At 42.2% G+C, this 19,599-nt stretch overlaps 1 protein-coding gene across 4 annotated transcripts in view; it reads left to right on the top strand.

Moving 5' to 3' along the window:
- SON (SON DNA and RNA binding protein) overlaps positions 1 to 19,599 on the top strand; it is a 614,305-nt gene that overhangs the window by 585,481 nt on the left and 9,225 nt on the right. For 2 of the 4 annotated variants that reach the window (XM_086935336.1, XM_086935339.1), the window contains 2 exons: positions 10,401 to 10,548; positions 19,477 to 19,545. In XM_086935336.1, coding sequence (XP_086791462.1) covers positions 10,401 to 10,548; positions 19,477 to 19,545 — 217 coding nt within the window. Of the gene's footprint in view, positions 1 to 8,978; positions 10,549 to 19,476; positions 19,546 to 19,599 lie in introns of all 4 variants that reach the window. The other 2 variants (XR_015299365.1, XR_015299366.1) reach the window with 2 other exon arrangements.

The following is a 19,599-nucleotide window of genomic DNA, read 5'->3' on the forward strand; positions in this document are numbered from 1 at the left end:
GGCTGAGGCGAAACGCGTCATGGCGACTGGTGGGCTGTTTATTCTCCACGAATAAATGCACTAACAACGAGCTCGGAGTCTGTGGCTTTACTCGAATTTTCAGTGTGGCGTGGCGTGGCGTGGCTGTGCTTTGTGCTGCGCTCGCATTGAACTTCTTGGAATATATATATATATATATATATATATATATATATATATATATATATTACCTACTGCCAGTCGCCAGTAGGTAGTTATAGTTAGGATCTACTTTCCATAGGAAATCCGCAACATTCTATTTGGAATAACTTTGGTGCCGGTGGACGAATCTTCGCGAATTTCTCAAAGTAGGTGGCCCGCTCCTTCCCTGAAAATGTGGGGTGATTCGTCAAGCGGGGGCCGAGATAAAAGGGGGGTCCCAAAACGTGTTTTCTCCATGTTAATTTCCATAGGGCAGTCGAACTCACTTTTAGCCCGAACGGCTGAATGGATTTTCACCAAACTTGGCAAAATTGTAGGGACTGGTACCCCAATGTGCCTTTGCTATGTCTCAAGATATATGCTCCAGTGGTTTTTACGAAAATTAACTTTGAAAAAATATATATTGGGCTACATTGGCTATATATATGTTAGAGCCCAAATGTAGCCCAGTGTAGCCCAATGTAGCCCAAAGATGGCCACCAGAGACAAAAAAAACAAATGTAGCCCAAATATCAGCCAGATGTAGCCCAACTATAGCCCAATGACAGAATGTCCCAGAGTGTTCTAAAGAACAACTAGAGCGCTAACAATCTTACTTATGACAAAAGTATGGCACACCTGAAGTCATCTTGATTGGAATAAAGTGTTAACACTTAAAACATTTAATTTGCAAAGGAACAAAATGAGGGGGTTCATTTTGCCATAGAAATTATGATTAGTGCTGAAGAAAGAAAAATTAGGGCACATTTTGAGTGACTTCTCAAATCCTCTTATATTTCATTAAAAAAATTCTGATATGCAGTCTCCCAAGATGGCCACCAGAGACAAAAGAGCCCAAATGTAGCCCAAATATCAGCCAGATGTAGCCCAACTATAGCCCAATGACAGAATGTCCCAGAGTGTTCTAAAGAACAACTAGAACGCTAACAGTCTTACTTATGACAAAAGTATGGCACACCTGAAGTCATCTTGATTGGAATAAAGTGGTAACACTTAATACATTTAATTTAATTTGAAAAGGAATAAAATGAGGGGTTTCATTTTGCCATAGAAATTTATATATATATATGTGACCAAGGCCTCTGTGCAGGCCGAAACGTTATGCTGCCGTGGTGTACTTTTGAATAAACTAAACTCACCTGCACTCTGGGTCTTCCTGTTCTTGCCTGTGTGGGGTCGGTGATTGCAGACTGGCGCAGTGAGAAGGACAGTGCGGATATATATATATATATATATATATATATATATATATATATATATATATATATATATATATATATATATATAAATACCTGAAAAAACAAAGGTTTCACACCAGTTATAGTTAGGAATTAGCATTTAAAAAAACCATGAAATTCACTGAAAAAATATAGGTTTCACACATGTTATAGTTAGGAATTAGCATTTAAAAAACCTATGAAATTCACTGAAAAAACCATAGGTTCCACACCAGTTATAGTTAGGAATTAGCATTTAAAAAAACCTATGAAATTCACTGAAAAAACCATAGGTTTCACACCATTTATAGAAAAACCATAGGTTTCACACCAGTTATAGTTACCTGGAAATTTTACTGACATAAAACCATTGAAATTCCCACGTTATAGTTAGTTGGACTCACTATAACTTGTGCGCCAGCAATGCACTGCTGATGATGTCACATATTACATCACTCATGACATGGTCAGTGACATCACTCATGACATCATCCTTGTGACAGAGTGGCAGACCTCCTTTCAGTGTAATGTAACCCTTGAAACACATATTCAAAAATAGAAACTAACATTTTCAAAAACATGGAGATACCCATACCAGTTACAACAACCAATTCAGTAATTCCGCCATCTATATACACATCCACTCATTCACCAACAGTTCTATATAGTCACTCATACATATACTCACTCATCATATGTAGTGATACACCTATACATCCTGTTACACACCGACAGTCATCCAAAAGTTACTCACACATGCAAATAAACTATTGAACATCCATGTATTTGCATATACAGCTATACACACACTACCACCTTACTTCTAAGGAAACTTACACATACTTACTCTCTTAAACAATCACTTATAGAAACACATACTTATTTAAACAGGAACTCTTACAATCTCTCACTCTCACATTTAATCACTTATATACATCAATACTCCATATACTAGATTAAAACATATGTAGTTACTGGTAAAGACACTAGTGAGACAGTCATTCACTCACTAACACACACATATACACACTCATCCACCCATACAGTCCTGCACATAAGCTGTCTTCAAAACACATACAAACAGTGAGTCAGTCATTGATGCATCTATGTGCTAAGTAATACCCCCACCAAACCATACAGACACTCTTACTGATACTAAAAAAAAATCTAATAACCCATATACACACACATGTAGCTACTCACCAACCCATGCAGCCACTTATACACAAAGTGAAACACTGATACAAACATTTAAATATTTAAACATTACTCGCTAATATATGTATTCACTAAGATACACTTAATAAGCCAGTTAATCAATCATTTTTTTAAAAAAAAACATCCATTTAGACAATGATTTAAACATTTATTCTTCCATCCACTTTTACAAATACATATATAAAACATATTTATTTTTCAGAAAGACACACATTCACTGGATGGTGTCATCAGTGATGTCATGAGTGATGTCACTGACCATGTCATGAGTGATGTAATATGTGACATCATCAGCAGTGCATTGCAGGCGCGCAAGTTATATTGAGTCCAACTAACTATAACTTGGGAATTTCAATGGTTTTATGTCAGTAAAATTTCCAGGTAACTATAACTGGTGTGAAACCTATGGTTTTTTCAGTGAATTTAATAGGTTTTTTAAATGCTAATTCCTAACTATAACTGGTGTGAAACCTATGGTTTTTTCAGTGAATATATTTATATATATATATATATATATATATATATATATATATATATATATATGTGTGTGTGTGTGTATGTGTATGTGTATATATGTGTATATATATATATATATATATATATATATATATATATATATATATATATATATAACCTACTGGCGATAGCCAGTAGGTATATATAGTTAGGATTGGCTACCATAGGAAATTCCGAACATTCTATTGGGAATAATTTTGGCGCCGATTGAGGGATCTGCCTGTAATTTTCCTTAAAATGGTCTTGCTGCGCTCTGCTCCTTCCCTGAAAGTTTCGGGGGGATTCGTGAAGTGGGGGCTGAGAAAAAAGGGGGGTCCCAAAACGTGTTTTCCCCATGTTAATTTCCATAGGACGGTCTGACAAGTCTACAGCCCGAACCGCTGTACGGAATTACGCCAAACTTGGCAAAATTGTAGGGACTGGTACGCAGATGTGCCTTTGCTATGTTTGGTGAAATTTGATCCAGTGGATTTTATGAAAATTAGGTTCAAAAACACATATATATCTATATGAGCTTACGGGTCCGCGCACTGTACGCGTACCGTACGCGTACCCTTACGTGCGCGAGCGCGATCCTGATTGGCTGGCAGTCGACTGTCAACATTCAAAACTGTCCAAACCAGGAAGAGTTGGCCACCATCTTGTTTCTCAGGAGAACTGAGGCACAAGAGAGCCCAAAACAAGAGTGGAAAACACGAAAAGGGGGCAGGGTAGAGACCCCCCAACCGCCTAGCCCTTCTCAAGGGGTCCCAGAAGGACCATGTCATGAATGATCTAATATGTGACATCATCAGCAGTGCATTACGGGTGCGCGAAATATAGTTAGTCCAACTAACTATATAGGAGCAATTTCAATGGTTTTGTATGAGTGAAATGTCCAGCAAACTATAACACCCCTAAAACTTTTTTGGAGTGAATTTCAAAGTTTTTTTTAAAGCTAATTCCTAACTATATAAGGCCTGAAACCTATGTTTTTTTCAGTGAATATATATATATATATATGTGCGGAAACTCCAAGTTGCCACCTCCAATCTCATAGAACCGGCGAAGCAGGAGACAGACCACAGGCTTCAGGTAACTGATTTTATTTGCAGATTTTTCTGGTGCAACCAACCATGACGCGTTTCGGGCTATGCAGCCCTTGTTCACATGCAAGGAGTAGCTACATTTGGTGATATTTAAAGTGCAGTTTGCTCCGCCCTCTGGTCGCCTCCCTCAGGTATATATATATATATATATATATATATATATATATATCCATATCCATACTAATATAATAAAGAGAGAGCCCAAACCTTTGAGGCGGGTAATCTCAGGAACCACAGCACCAATCACAACACCCAATACAGCGTTGGAAAGGGCAGTTGTAGCAGAAGGACATAGGCTATGCAGACGCCCACCATATACATTTCAAAGGTAAAAGAACCGTGGCAGCAAAGTAGTCCCTTGTGGGCGTGTCTGCGTTGTGCTGTGGGAGTGTGCTGGGGGCGTGACAAACGCTGAGGGCGTGTGGTACATTCCGCCCTTCATGCCATGTCTCATATTGTGTGCTAATCCCACCCTGAACCCTATAAATACCCCTGTACCTCAAAACGCAAACCTACCCCTGAACCCTAAAAATACCCCTGTATCCCAAAACCCAAACCTAGCCCTGAACCCTAAAAATACCACTGTACCCCATACTCAAACCTACACCTGAACCCTAAAATACCCATGTACCCCAAAACCCAAACCTAGCCCTGAACCCTTAAAATACCCCTGTACCCCAAAACCCAAACCTACCCCTGAACCCTAAAAATTCCCCCGTACCCCAAAACCCAAACCTAGCCCTGAACCCTAAAAATAACCCTGTACCCCAAAACCCAAACCTGCCCCTGAACCCTAAAATACCCCTGTAACCCAAAACCCAAACCTAGCCCTGAACCCTTAAAATGCCCCTGTACCCCAAAACCCAAACCTACCCCTGAACCCTAAAAATACCCCTATACCCCCAAACCCTAACCTAGCCCTGAACCCTAAAAATACCCCTTTACCCCAAAACCCACACATATCCCTAAACCCTAAACTACCCCTGTACCCCATAACCCAAAACTATATCTGAACCCTTAAAATACCCAAACACCCCAAAACATATACCTCAGTACCCCAAAACATATACCCCTATACCCATACTTACCTTATCCAAACATTAAAAAAAAATAACTGGCTTTTACCATTCATGCATTTACAACGAATTTAGTTGTAAATGTATGTGTGGTAAAAGCATATAAAATGTAATGCCATGCGTTATAATGGCATTGCAGAGTCATGGTACTTACGTAATGAAAGTAACGCGGAGTGATGGTATGCGGAAATAAAGTTACGGAATAATGGGTGTTTACCCTCCCCCGGTAAGTACATTGGTGGCACGGCGGCCCACATCTCCAGCAACATACTCAGATTTTTTCACCACCCATTTGAAAAATGCACAGGTCTCTCTCATTGATGGCCAGCACCGACATACACTTTTAGACACACCTCCCGCCACAAGTTCTAGATTTGCAAACTTTAGAGCTGAGGAGCTACGTTCAAATCTCGGCATCAGCTCAATATCCTGTGATTCCAGGCAAATCGCTTTGTCTCCCCGTGCCTACCACAAATGAATGTGGTCTTCTGTAATGAAAATTGTGCTCATGCCATGTTGTCGAGTTCGCGCTATATAATATTGCAAGGAAAAATAAAGTAGGGAAACTCGAGTTCACACACTACTGAACGCGCACTCTTAAGTGTATCAGCATTGCACTGTGAATCGGAGCGTTTCACAGGCCTGTCACAGATAAGAAATGCTATCAAAACGAAATCCTACAAAACAATATACTACTGGTCGGCAGCAATTGATACCCGGACAACGTCGGGCGGGCTGCTAGTATATATATATATATATATATATATATATAGAGAGAGAGAGAGAGAGAGAGAGAGAGAGAGAGAGAGAGAGAGAGAGAGAGAGAGAGAGATACAATATGTGGTAAAGGCATACGTTGTGAAAGTATAAGTGTTCTAAAAAATGCGGGATATAAAATGTGATGTAAGGCATGCAAAGTATTTCCCTGCGTTGTTCTGTCATACAACCCTTAGAAAAATGGTGCAGAATAATGTTACAGGAATGTTGTTTGCTTAATGTCTTTTAATTGTAAATGTTTTAAAAGGCACTTGAAGGTCCATTTCACAAAGCTTTCTGGAATAAGCCAAATCTAAATTAGAAGACCTATGTACAGGAAAGGAAAGAAATTTACGTGGCATGTGACCCCTTTCCAGGGATGAGGGGTGATCAGGGCTTTGGGAAGACAGTGGCGGCTGGGCCACAACTGTGGTGGCTTGTGTTCTTTGCCACTGTTGTCCTGCGTTCTACTGTGGCTCTGCAAACTGGGTCGAGGACTTTATTTCCACACTGGAAGAGTAGAGTCGGCAAGCAGTCCAAGATGCCTCAAGGACGTAGTGTGTGGGGTAAAGGTTCAGAACCCAAGCAATCACACATTAGATGTAATATTGTAAGGTCTAGTCCAATAATGATCTTTTTTTAGAAAAGATAAGCATTTTTAATCACAGCACAACTTAATACGGTACACACAGAGTGAGCAATGCTGCAGGAATGCACTGAATGTCTACAGGGGATCTCTATAGAATATAAACATTGGAGTATTCATGAATACGGCTTAGGTGTAGGCTCACTATGTTGAAGCAAAGCAGCTTCCTAACGTTCTGTGACATAGACCAGTCCTTAACAAATTACTTTTCAGTAACTGTGTGTGATTAGCCGTATTCGGTACTCTTGATCTACCAAACTGTTAGCCAAAGCTCATAACCAGTGTCTCCCAGGCATATGGAAGTACAGGGATGTGATGCACACTCGGGATTACCAAGGGCAAGTGTGCTAACCAGAGCTCATTGGGGCACCCCCCTACATATCTCATAGTCAGCTGGAACAGCAGCAGGACCACGAAAACATCTCCAATATTCTGCTGTGTGATTGTGGTGGAAGGCTCTTCCTCCCTCAGTCCAGGTGCTGATGCAGCACAGGTAGGGTCATTGCAGGATGTCTGTGTGGTACTCTATGGCGATCTCCAAATTAGGCAGCCTTTGCTTTGCGTTTAACACTAGCAAGTCAGACACTGCTTCTCCTCAGTTGGACTTGACTCTGCAGTTGGACAGGGAGACCAGAAGACCTTTGGCACTTTACAGGTATTTGCAGCTGTCTCTCCCATGTTTCCTCTGCTACCTTTGGTCCCCTCCTCACACCTGGCTTGGCAATATGACTTTCCTCCAGTGGCAGGTATAATCCTGCAGGTAAGTCTCGCTCCCCTCTCAGAAGACAGGCCGCTCATAGAGTTACTGGCACACCCACAGCTTCTTCTAGCAAGGCATGCGAAACCAGCTGATGTCCCCTCACCTTCTGGAGATTGGCTCTCAGTGATACCAATCCTGGAACACAGAGGTCCGTCTCCTTGGGCATTGAAAGCAGATAGAACTGAAACAAATTGGGGATGTTTGGCCCCACTTTTACACTGAATAGTACACAGTTTTCCATGGTTTCTTTTCGTGTTTCCTCTGCAGCACAGACATGTTCATGTGCAAGGAAGGTAATGGCTTCTCACAGCTGGTAGTGGCGATGCTGGGCTCCAGTTGGAGTACCCACAACATGAGCACAATAAGTGTGAAGCCCTCCACCTGGCTCTCATCAGTCTTCCAGGAAGTGACCCCTCAAAGAAAAACAAAGGACCCAGGCTCTCCCCAGAAGCTTCTGTTTAACTAGCAACTGTCTTTGCTGACTCACCTACATTCACCAAATGGCAGTGCCCAGGAAGTTTTTACACAGCAATCCCATGCTAAACAGGTCCCATAGAATATGTAAAGGCAGTCCATATCAGAGCAGGTTCTGGTCATAATTCATGAATGGAACTTGACTGAAGTGGGCATGTAGGCATTGCGCTTATATCCCTGAATATTAAAAAGGTCTCTTGGGCTACTCATTAGATTCTTTTCGCCCCACCTCCATGACCTCATAGCCAAGCTCTGGGCTTCAATGTCCATTTCGGACCTAGTCCGGCAGCGTATATGTAGGATTTTGTGTGTTTAGGCCAAAATAAAATCTGGATACCCAATTTACTTGCAGTTGGGTAGACATCTCACACCATGCAGGTGTAGAGTCAGCCAAAACTTATTTACTCCTCTTTTGATGGGTTCAGTGGCAGGTTGCACAAATAGATCCAAGCTGACTGAGCATAAGATTCTGTTTGGCAGAGTAGTGAACATGTATACCAGGGAAGTTAAGGGGGCAGTACCTGCTTGGCAAGTGTGTGCGATGGCCAGGATTTTCACTTTTTTTCTCTTGCGATGAGCACTCCAATGAAAGACGAGGCTTTCTTATGTTCTGATAGCAAATCCAGATACTGAATCTTGACTCAACATAATAACATTAGGAGTTTCAGAGGTCACCATAATAACTTGCAATAATATCTCAAATAAGTAACAGCTTCACAAAAGGTAATCATTCTTTCTTGCTTGGTTGGCTGGTACGTAATTGAAAGGTTACACATAACCACAAGTGGACATACCAGTTGTTTGACAACTTACACTTTTGGATATACTCAGTTGGTCATCATACCATATGCTATCCATAAATGGTCCTGAGTAGAAGAAACCTGCACGGATAATTGGAGCGCATCTTAGTTTGATAAGTAAGGTTCTGGTTAGTTTTTTTTTTTTTTTTAAGGGTTAAAGAGATTGTCCTGTATTTGTTTTGTGAACTGAATACACACTGAAGGTAATGAAACAGATGTTGATATTGAAAATTCTATCATTGCAAAGCAGGTACAAAAGCGGAATCGCCACCCTGGCTGACCTTGCCTGGGGTTTGTATCATTCTCTGCCTGGTTCCCCTATTTCTTGTGGGAGGTTCCTGGAAAAGAGATGGAAGGAGGAAGCCATAAGTAAGTAAATCCCATTCCAGGTGTACAGAGCAAGACGACAGTTGGTATGAAGCATCAGCAATTTACTTTTCTTCATAGATGATTGCATGATCAGCACGAGTGAAGCGCTTTGGGTTAGCAAGGTTTGAGCAAAAGTTAATGTCAGTCCAACCCCCGTTGTCCACATTTTCTTGAACTCAACATAGAATGTGTCTGAAATCTATGTTTATGCATTTTAGACCCAATGCATACAAATGTACCAAAAGTTTATATTTGTCTGTTAATATTTTCATATATGCAGATATATACATAATAAATGAATTACTACAATTTATATACTGGATTTACCACCATACTTCAGTACATCTAAAGGAAGATATCTAGCTTATATCTCGAACAGTATATATTTCTTTGGGGATTAAAATTGAGGCAGTATCGTTCAGCTATTTCAATGTTTCTTTTGAAAAATATAGTATACAGACTAATTCTATAACCTTAACCATGGTTGATGTAATGGAAGTGTGAATGTTATCAGTGGGAATGTGCACAGTGGGAATATTTTTAAGGTGTTTAGTGTCTTTGTTTGTAAAATAATATAGACTTTGTTTAGGTTAGTAGGCAGTTAGTAGAGAGGTGATAGTTCACAGAATGCCCTGTGAACTCTCACCCCTCAATGTGGAAACTTGTTGCAGGGCCAAATCCTTGTAGCTGTCTACTTGCCATGGTCTGTGCCAGCCCATCTTTTCACAAGACTGCAGCAAAAGAGGTGTAGGTACGTAAACATTTAGGAGTTTTTGTTTTCATTTAATATACCTTTTATAGCATTATAAAGTAGTTAATCCATTACAACAGATTTATAAACAAATTGTATTGGCAGTGATGCTGTTGAATCTTGCAGTTTAGCATCACAGACATTAACATTTAGGGAAAAAACCGTGAATTAACTTTATTTGTATTTTGCCAGACATTTCTGGGACTTTGACATTTGCAAATATTGTTTAAATTTGTTTTACAAATTCCAAATCTCTACCCCATATCCACCTGCTAGACCTTGCTATGCCGTGTACTTACACAAAGTAGGAAAAAACATTCTACTATCTGTCATAATATTAGTTTCAGGTGAATAATATTACTTTTGTATTAAATGTGTGTTTACATTTGAGTAATATCACAATACCTAAACTGCAGAAGGGGCTGTATTGTAGCACATACAGTTGCAATCAACTAGAGTTTTTCAGGGTAAAGTAATTGTTGTTTTTCAAACTCCACCTTGAGGTTAAAAGTAGCATTGGGTTTTGCTTGCCTTTCTCTTTCTGAACAGGATCAGTTCCTAAGAGCTGCCCCAGTGACAGGAGGCATGGGAGCTCATCTAATGAGAAGAATGGGCTGGAAGGAAGGAGAGGGACTGGGCAGAAACAAAGAGGGAACTGTGGAGCCCATCTTGGTTGATTTTAAGACTGATCGAAAAGGTGCGTATCTATCAATTCTAGGTGAGCAGTCCTCAAACTGGCAGTTGTTCAGTTGTTGGGGGGCATTTCTTGTCATTTTAAGAATAAAGAAAACCTTTCTGCCAGTCTATAAATGAAACAATGGTTGAATAATAAATGGACAACTCCGCTTTATAAATAATCTCCAGCAAATCAAACTGTTATTCCTTTGTTTGTGGAACCTAGCTCATGCTTATTTATTTTATATTCCTTGACTTTGAAAATGTTTCATTAGAAAGGTCACTTGACGATGAAGATTTTTTTCTTATTGTGGGTTCATAATACAAAGCTGTCGACTAGACTTACACTACATGTGATACATGATAATAGTAAAAATAAACATAAGATTGATACACTACATACATCTAGAGCATTGGAGATTAACATGTTCTATTTTGCTTGTTCGTTTGCTTATTTCCATCTAATAATGTTCTCTCTCTCAAAGTGATTTTACCACCATCATAATAAGACCCTTTATCGCAAATCAATCAAATTTAGCCGGAGTATTTATTTACACCAGAGGCACTTCATTTAGGGTGAATACCATCTTCGGTAGCCCATTTAAAGCCTTCCACCTGCATATCCCATGCCTATACAATAAAATTCTTCTGTGGCCTGGCTCATTCCTTCCTGTGCAGCAATGCACTTCCCAACTAAAAGCACACGAGCACGGCTCTGGTCCTGACAATAATAGCCGGGAGCGTAGGACTTTTCCCAAGATAGCGTGGCACTTATAGGTCGAGGAAGTTACTGACGGGCCTGTCAAGTTTGGGGCGGGAGAATAATCACGACAACACCACTTCGGGGAAATTCGTCTGTTGTGGTTGCCAGTGAAATCATCCAATAGTAATTGAGAGATAAGCATATGAAGGAAATCTGCGCTTAAAGACAATCATCAAGGGCAGTACATGGCTGACAGCGCGGCATTATAGAATTGTGAGTCTCCTGAGGCGGAAGCCGGGAGTGAACCCTTCGCATTTTAAAAAACTTGATTGTGTATTGCTTTTAACTCAAGACCTACTCACCCCTGCTTAAACAGCGTTCTCAGCGCTGCAACGATTCCTCATCGCCATTACAGAGGGCGAGGCGCGTCCTTAGACACGCCCACCTCAGCTGGCCACGCCCCCTGACATCACCTTAAATAGCGCGCGCAGCTGACAGCGCGGCATTATAGAATTGTGAGTCTCCTGAGGCGGAAGCCGGGAGTGAACCCTTCGCATTTTAAAAAACTTGATTGTGTATTGCTTTTAACTCAAGACCTACTCACCCCTGCTTAAACAGCGTTCTCAGCGCTGCAACGATTCCTCATCGCCATTACAGAGGGCGAGGCGCGTCCTTAGACACGCCCACCTCAGCTGGCCACGCCCCCGTGACGCCCTCCCTCTTGGGTATAAATCATGTGCCTCGCCAGGAAGCGCAGCGGACGGGCGCAGCGGGCGCGCTGTCTGCGCGCCGAAGGCGCGCCAAAGGCAAGCCCGTCTGGGCCCGTCCGGGCCTGGACCGGGCCCAGGGCCTGTCCCCCTGTTCATGCTGCTGATTCTGCTCGTGTGTGCTGGACCAATTCTCAGCTACACTCTCTTAATCCCTCCCTCTGTGCGGCCACTACCCCCTGCAACCCTACCCATCTTGAATCAGCTCCATTTCATTGCCCTCAATGCAACTTCACTCTCCCGCCCTTCCTTTCCCATTCGCTACCTTATCCCACGCCGCAGCTCTCTGCCTCTAATCATCGGACGCTGAAAGCAGGCTTAGTCAACTGCCGGTCTCTCCCCCGTCATGCCAATGACATCTGGTTGTTGATTTCCTCCGAGGAGTGGGATATTTTATTCCTCACTGAGTCCTGGATGACTGACTCCTCCTCTCCGGACATCTTTTTAGCCATTCCATCAGGCTATGACATAAAATGTGTTAATCGTGTAGGGGGAAAATCGGGAGGCGGACTAGCAATCATCTTTAAATCTCATTTTCAGCTGTCCATTATCAAACTTACCAACATTGGTATCATTGAAGCCCTCTATTTCTCAGTATCCGATTCCGCGGCTGTTATTCTAGCTGGCTCTCTAATCTACAACCCCCCCACGGCGGCTTCCCTGTCTCTTACCGCTCTCACCCACCAGTTAGCTGATCTAGCCTTGAAACATCAATACTTCTTAGCTTTAGGTGATTTTAACCTTCACGTCGATAATTCCCTTTGTGCAAAAGCGAATAATTTACTGGAAGTCATGGACAGCCTTAATTTCACTCAACTTGTTACCGGTCCTACTCATGTGGCGGGTCACACCCTGGATCTTATTTTCGCTAATTTCCCCACTATCACCGTCTCCCCCTCCCTTCCTCTTACATGGTCCGACCACTACCTTATCCCTTTTTCTTTTACCTTAGACCGCAAACCTATCCCTCCTGTGCCCAGGAAAGAGCTGGGAAGGAAGTGGCACAAAGTCACTTGCGCTTCCTTGGACCCGATATTCCACTTCCAGACGGACCATCTATCCCCGGATATCGACTCTAATATCGCCAGGCTCAACTCCGCCCTCATCAACGCTATTGACCACATTGCCCCCCAGAAACTCATCACTTCCACCAGATCCCGTCCTTCCGCTCCCTGGTTCTCCACCTCCCTCCGCGAGGAAAAAAGTAGCTGTAAAGCACTCGAACGGAAGTGGAGACTTAATTACGATCTTGAAGCTAAGCTTGCCTACAAGACGGCCTTGAAAAAATTTCTCAAACATAAAAAAACAGCCATGAAAGATCACTTCTCGCTTCAAATTTCTAAAGCCAAAAACTCTTCAAAAACCCTCTTCTCCATCGTTAAAGATTTCATTACCCCTCCGGCCAGGACCACTCAGGTCTTAGCGAGCCAGAAACTATGTGAAGGTCTCTCGGACTTTTTCCTCGAAAAGATCGATAAACTCTGCGTCTCCTTCCCTAAAGGGCCAACGCCTCGATCCCCGTCGATCGATCCCCCTACCTCTCCGTCCCTTCTTGCCTTCAATAAACTTGCCCAGGAGGATGCTATCAGACTACTCCTTCATTGTAAGTCTGGTGCACCCTCTGACCCCGTTCCGGCCAAAATTATGGGTGAACTGGCCCCCTTGCTAGCCGACTCTTTCCTCTCTATCTGGAATGCCTCTCTGCACCATGGCTTTTTCCCTACCACCTGGAAGGAAGCCTTGGTGATCCCAATTCTAAAAAAGGCAGATGCCGATCCCACTGTTTTTTCCAACTACCGCCCTATTTCCCTCCTCCCCAAACCTGCTAAGGTTTTGGAAAAAGCCGTGCAGTTGCAACTCACGGAGTACTTGGAGAACAACTTACTACTGCACGACTCGCAATCTGGATTCCGGGCGGGATACAGTACTGAGACGGCTCTGCTGGAGGTCTCGGAGACCATTCGGGAGTGCGTGGACAGAGGCGAGGAGGCCATGCTGGTCCTCCTCGACCTGTCCGCGGCATTCGATACGGTATCCCACCCCATCCTCCTTGACCGACTACGGCACATGGGCATTGGCGGCACTGCCATCAGTTGGATCGAGTCCTTCCTCTCTGGAAGAAGCCAAAGGGTGCTGTTGCGGCCTTTCAGATCGGAGGAAAAACCCTTATCTTGCGGTGTGCCACAGGGCTCAGCCCTCAGCCCTCTGTTTTTTAACATATATCTTGCCCCACTGGCCGGCGTGGTGGAGTCCTACGGAGTCAGGGTGGTCTCTTATGCTGATGATACTCAGCTAGTTTTCTCTTTTAGAGGCCACTCTGACTCCGCGTTCTCCAACTTCCGCCGGTGCCTTAACAACATCAGTGACTGGATGTCTGAAAACCATCTAAGACTCAATGCAGACAAAACAGAGGTGCTGTTTTTTAACCAGAAAAATCCCATTCCCTCCTCCTGGTGGTGGCCCTCGGCACTCGATCCCGCTCCCTCTCCCGTCCATTCGGCCCGTAACCTGGGCTTTCATTTCAATGACTCCCTGTCATGCAAGACTCAGATTCAAAAAGTGACCTCTGCCTGCTTCCTGAAGCTACGCATGATCAGGAAGATCCTCCCCTATCTCCCTTTGGATTCCCGCCGGACAGTTACCCACGCTCTCATCACGTCCCACCTGGACTATGCTAATAGCCTCTATGCCGGAGCTCCCCAATACCTGATTGACCGGCTGCAGATTGTCCAGAATGCGGCGGCGAGGCTGATTGGTAACATTTCTTATCGTCAGCCAGTTGCCGCATATCGTAGGGAACTGCACTGGCTACCTGTGGCCAGCCGTATTCAGTTTAAGATCCTCACCCTGACGCACCGAGCTATTAATGATCGCGGACCAAACTACCTAAAAAAACGAGTTTCAATATCCCGTTCCATCAGATCTCTGAGATCCAATGACCTATGCCTCCTGATCTCTCCCCGCTTTAGACTATCTAGAATGGGTGGCAGAGGATTCAGTGTCATTGCTGCAAAACTATGGAACTCGCTGCCAGTCGAGCTCAGATTCTGCCCTTCCGAATCTATCTTCCGAGCCAGACTTAAAACCTGGCTCTTTTCTAGACTCTGATTTATCATGCCACTTCCCCTTATGTTCCTTCTCTCCCCTCTAAGACTCAGGTTCTAGCGCCGGGACACCCCTCCGGGGGTAGCTGTGCGCTTTATAAGCTACATAAAATAAATAAATAAAATAAATGGTTTAATCCAAACACCCAGGTAATCACTCACAAAGTTAAATATTGCAGTCCAGTATTCTTCCAGTTTCAGACACTGCAGTTCATGTGAAGCCAATCTCCTGCATAATCAATGAGGCATATATAACAAAGGGTGGAATATTGTCAGCAGCCTTATGTAGAGCATTTCGAGTATAATGTGAACCTATTTAGCGTAGATTTCCAGGTTTCTCAGATCTCCGATTTTCTCTTTTGACAAATCTGTAGTTGAATTTGCAAATGTAGGACCACACCTGCATACTTATTCTTATACCGATCTTGCTTTCTCATTAAAAAAAAAAAAGGATTTCTAGTAAACTGATATAAAAAGAGCATGTCACCGCACCGGCCCATGTCCGTTAATAAATTGACTGTATAGAGCAGTTAATTGGCCAGCTCGGATTAATTCGTCCATTTACTTAATGGGTCAGGAGAGAAGTACCCCTTTAATTTTGTTATAAGAAAGGCTGAAGCACCCCCCTAATTTCCATCACCAAAATCTAATGTTGGTGCCTGTATAGCAGAGTCATAAACTTAATCCAATCCAATATTCTGCCACTCTGAATAGCCCACGATTCCAAGGTATGAAACAATGTCCTACAGTACTCAAAATTGTTTTTAGACTGAGCAGAGGAATTTTAAATTGTAATGTCTTATATCTGACTTTCTTTTGACCTAAAGGTGGCTTAAGTATGTATGGTAAATCTGGTGCTCGTTTCTGCATGATAAATTCCCATATGGAAACATAACAAAGATTGCATTCTTATGTGCGAAAAATACTAGAGATTACATCAGTGAAGGCAATGTGATATACAATTTGATATCTGAAAAGGCTAGATCATCTTTTTCTCTAGACATTGGGTCCGATTTAGAGTTTGTGGGAGAGGTCTTTACAACAGAGTACCCTCTCCACCAAACTGAAGGTCCGCCCACCTCATTTAGAGTCAGGCAAATATTTAGTATGTCAAAAGTTGAGACTACTTTATCTGCGCCTCTGATTTACACCACCGACAACCTAAAGGAGTAAGGGGCATCTGAGGTTTTGCCATTTGTCCGCTCACCCTATTTAGCATAGGCCAACAAATGGCATGTTTTTGCTGTCCTTCACCACCAGCTAAAACCTGGTGTTAAGGGGAAGTGAAAACTGCAAAATTACACCCACACCATAGGAGAACCTTCCCATGACAAAGGGGTTCATTGCTTTTTTCTTTTGAAAAATAAAATCCATCTTTGGGAAGGTGAACAAGCTGACTACTCCTTCACTATTGCATTGTGTCTGTTGTTGTAGTGTCCACGCTGTGATCAGGCCCAGTTTTAACATGGGGGAAAGTACAGTAATTCTAGAGAATGACGATAGGGTTGCCTGTGATCTAGTCTGGGTTATACGTAGTCCTGTGTGGACAAGTGTTTCCCTCAAATTGCGGGTGCTTTTGAATTTGAAAAATGTCTTGGCAAGGTTTATTTGTCCAGTGTTAAGGACGGGACATTTCTTCTCAATCTCCTTTTTGATGGTGTTCCAGAAACCTGGAAAATGTATTCACACAGACCAATCTGTTAAAAGTTACTTTGTTGTGTGTTTCTAGGAGAGCCTTTTCCATTATTATTCCATGCTCTCTTCCTTGTTTGGTTAAACAAAAAAGTCTAGGAGCATAGGATCTCTGTGAAAGTTGAGTACTCAGTGTTTTAGCATGTGCTTTAAATGATTTGAGAGCTGAACAATTTCTCCTGAGGCATAGGAAATAGCCTTCCAGAAGTTTGTGTTTTGAGTGACCTATGGTGATAAGTGTCAATAATAAAGAGAAAGTTGTGGTCTGTGGGCTTCATGTCTAATTCAGTAGTCAGTTGTCCTCTATCACGATAGAGCAGTTGGTCAAGAAATGGAAGTTGTTCTTAGCTGAATTGACATGTACATGTTAGGTGTCTATTACATGGATTGAGCAAATGGATAAAAGTTGTGATAGTACCATTGCCACTGTCCCATATGATCAAAATATCATTGATTTAGCATTTGTTAAAGCTTTATATGTGGGGAGTGTGGGTTGGAGGCAGAATAAGTGTGTAACTGACTCCAAATTGATGCATGTAAAGGTTGGCCATGCTCATAGCAAAAGTACTGCCCATGGATTTACCAGTGATTTGGGGAAAGAATTGATCTTCGTACTGAAAGTTGTGCAGTTTGTTATGACATTGGTATGTGTCAGGCAGTTGTGTGTAGTAGAATTAAGAAGGGCCTGTAGTGTACACAGGGTCTTATCTGGAGGAATGCAGGTGTATAGTGATTCTACGTCATGGCCTATTAGACAATGTTTTCCTCTCTCAAATTCAATAGTATCCAGGAGATTAAGAATGTTTTTGGTATTGTTAAAATAAGATGGCATATTGGTGACCAATGGTCTCAAAAAACAATCTGTAAATTGTGAGAGTGGTTCCAGAATGTAACAAATTCTTGATACGATTGGTCTCCCTGTTGGTGGACTCTGTGGTTTGAGTATTGGTGCTGATCTAAAAGTACTACGGTCTACAATTGGGAGTTTGTAGAAATGTAGCCTCATGCCGCGTGATCCAATGACGGTCCTTGGCTTCTACAACAAGTTCCTTGACTTCTCTCTGTAGTGTTATGGTGGGGTCCATTTCGATCTTTAGATAATAGCAAATGTCATTTAGTTGTCGCCAGCATTCAATTTTGTAGTCGATGTATGACATATGAGCGTGGCCACTCATTTATCTGCTGATTTAATGGTGATGTTAGGGTAATTGCCAAATTCCTTTGATAGTTGCATCTCATTGTGTTACAGGTTGAAAAAGGGACATTTAATGTTGCCCTTGGTTGCGTTGAAGTCTTTTAAAACTGCCTGCTTAAAAGTGTGGACTCTGGGTGGATGTTCTGGGGAGGTGGATTAAAAGTTAAGTTGAATGGTTCTGTAGAAAGCCTACAATAAAATCTCAGATTTATCTCCCTAAAGAAGGCTGAATGTTCAGTGTGGATGGCAAATCCGTCCCTCAATGTAGTTTGGACTAAGCCAAGATCTTTATTGAGTACACAGTGTTTCTGAGCTGAAAGTACACCGCCCCTCAAATTAGCAACTAGTTTGTCTAAGTGCTGGTTCCGTAGTTATTTCCCACTCAAAGCACAAAATCTCTTAATGATGAGTTAGTAGCACAGCTCCGGCCTGTAAATTCTTTCAATGAGTTATTCTGTAGTGGAATACAAGTGTCACTGTTTTCACCATGTATTCCAACCAACTGAATGTGTTCATTAAAACTGTGGCTACTACTTTTTCAGCCAGGTGTTGTCCCAGTGATCTTCAGGCCATCCAGTGACTCTTATTCTGGCCAAGTGACATCCAGTTTAGTACCCAGACTCCCTGGTCTGGCTTAGTGACTGCCACTGGTGGGTAGGAGAGATCTTCATCAAGGCCCACCCATGTATGTAAATAGCAGCATTATCTTCCCCCTGCACAGCTATATTTACTTCATACCTCCCCCTTTACAGGAATTTATGAGGATTGGGGCAGTGTCTATCTTCTTATGGACTTAAATGATGCACTTGAACAATCTTTTATGTCGTTCACAATAGATTATTCCTTTTTATCCAGCGATCACTAGCAAAAAGCGATTGGTCCATAGCTGGTGCTGATACATGCTGGCTTTGTACCTCTGGCAAGGCTGACAGAAAATTCACAAAACTAACAAAGGGCGCTCTGCGATTAATATTTGATGAACTTTTGTCCAAACATTTATGAATTTAGTCTGTGGGAAACCCAATGGTCAATTGAAATCATACAGTTTTTGCCCTCCCGCCCCCTTTATGACATTTGAACCGTTTGGGCAGTCTGTACCAAATTTGCCATGTCCATTATTTCAGTTCTGAGATATGGTTCCACCAAATTCAGCACAAACTGGTGGTGACCGAAAAAAGCTATTAAGGAAGCAACACAACGACTCCTATGGCGTGAGGTGTTAGTCTTTACTACACAGTCTTGACTCTTTATTGTGAATGTACTGAGATTATTCATTGTTATCATCAAATTGAGATAGCACTGGACAGCTCATTTAGTAAAAATTCACTTTCACTTATTTCTTAGAATCCTCAAGTAACTATTCAGCCTAATATGAAAACCAATGCTGTGGCAGTTTTATAAACATTGTAGTCCTGCTAGATTGAAGCGGCATGATACATAAATATTGATTTAAATGCTATGGTATTAACATTTTGTATGTCCTGTTTAGGCCTTGTTGCTGAAGGGGAAAAGACACAAAAGAAATCTGCAAATTTGACTGCAATAAAGGATCTTTCAGGTGTGTTTCTTTATAGGACGTTGAATGGATAGTTCATAATAACAATTAAAGTAT

This window comes from Lissotriton vulgaris, chromosome 8 (assembly GCF_964263255.1).
Source record: "Lissotriton vulgaris chromosome 8, aLisVul1.2, whole genome shotgun sequence".
NCBI lineage: Eukaryota > Metazoa > Chordata > Amphibia > Caudata > Salamandridae > Lissotriton > Lissotriton vulgaris.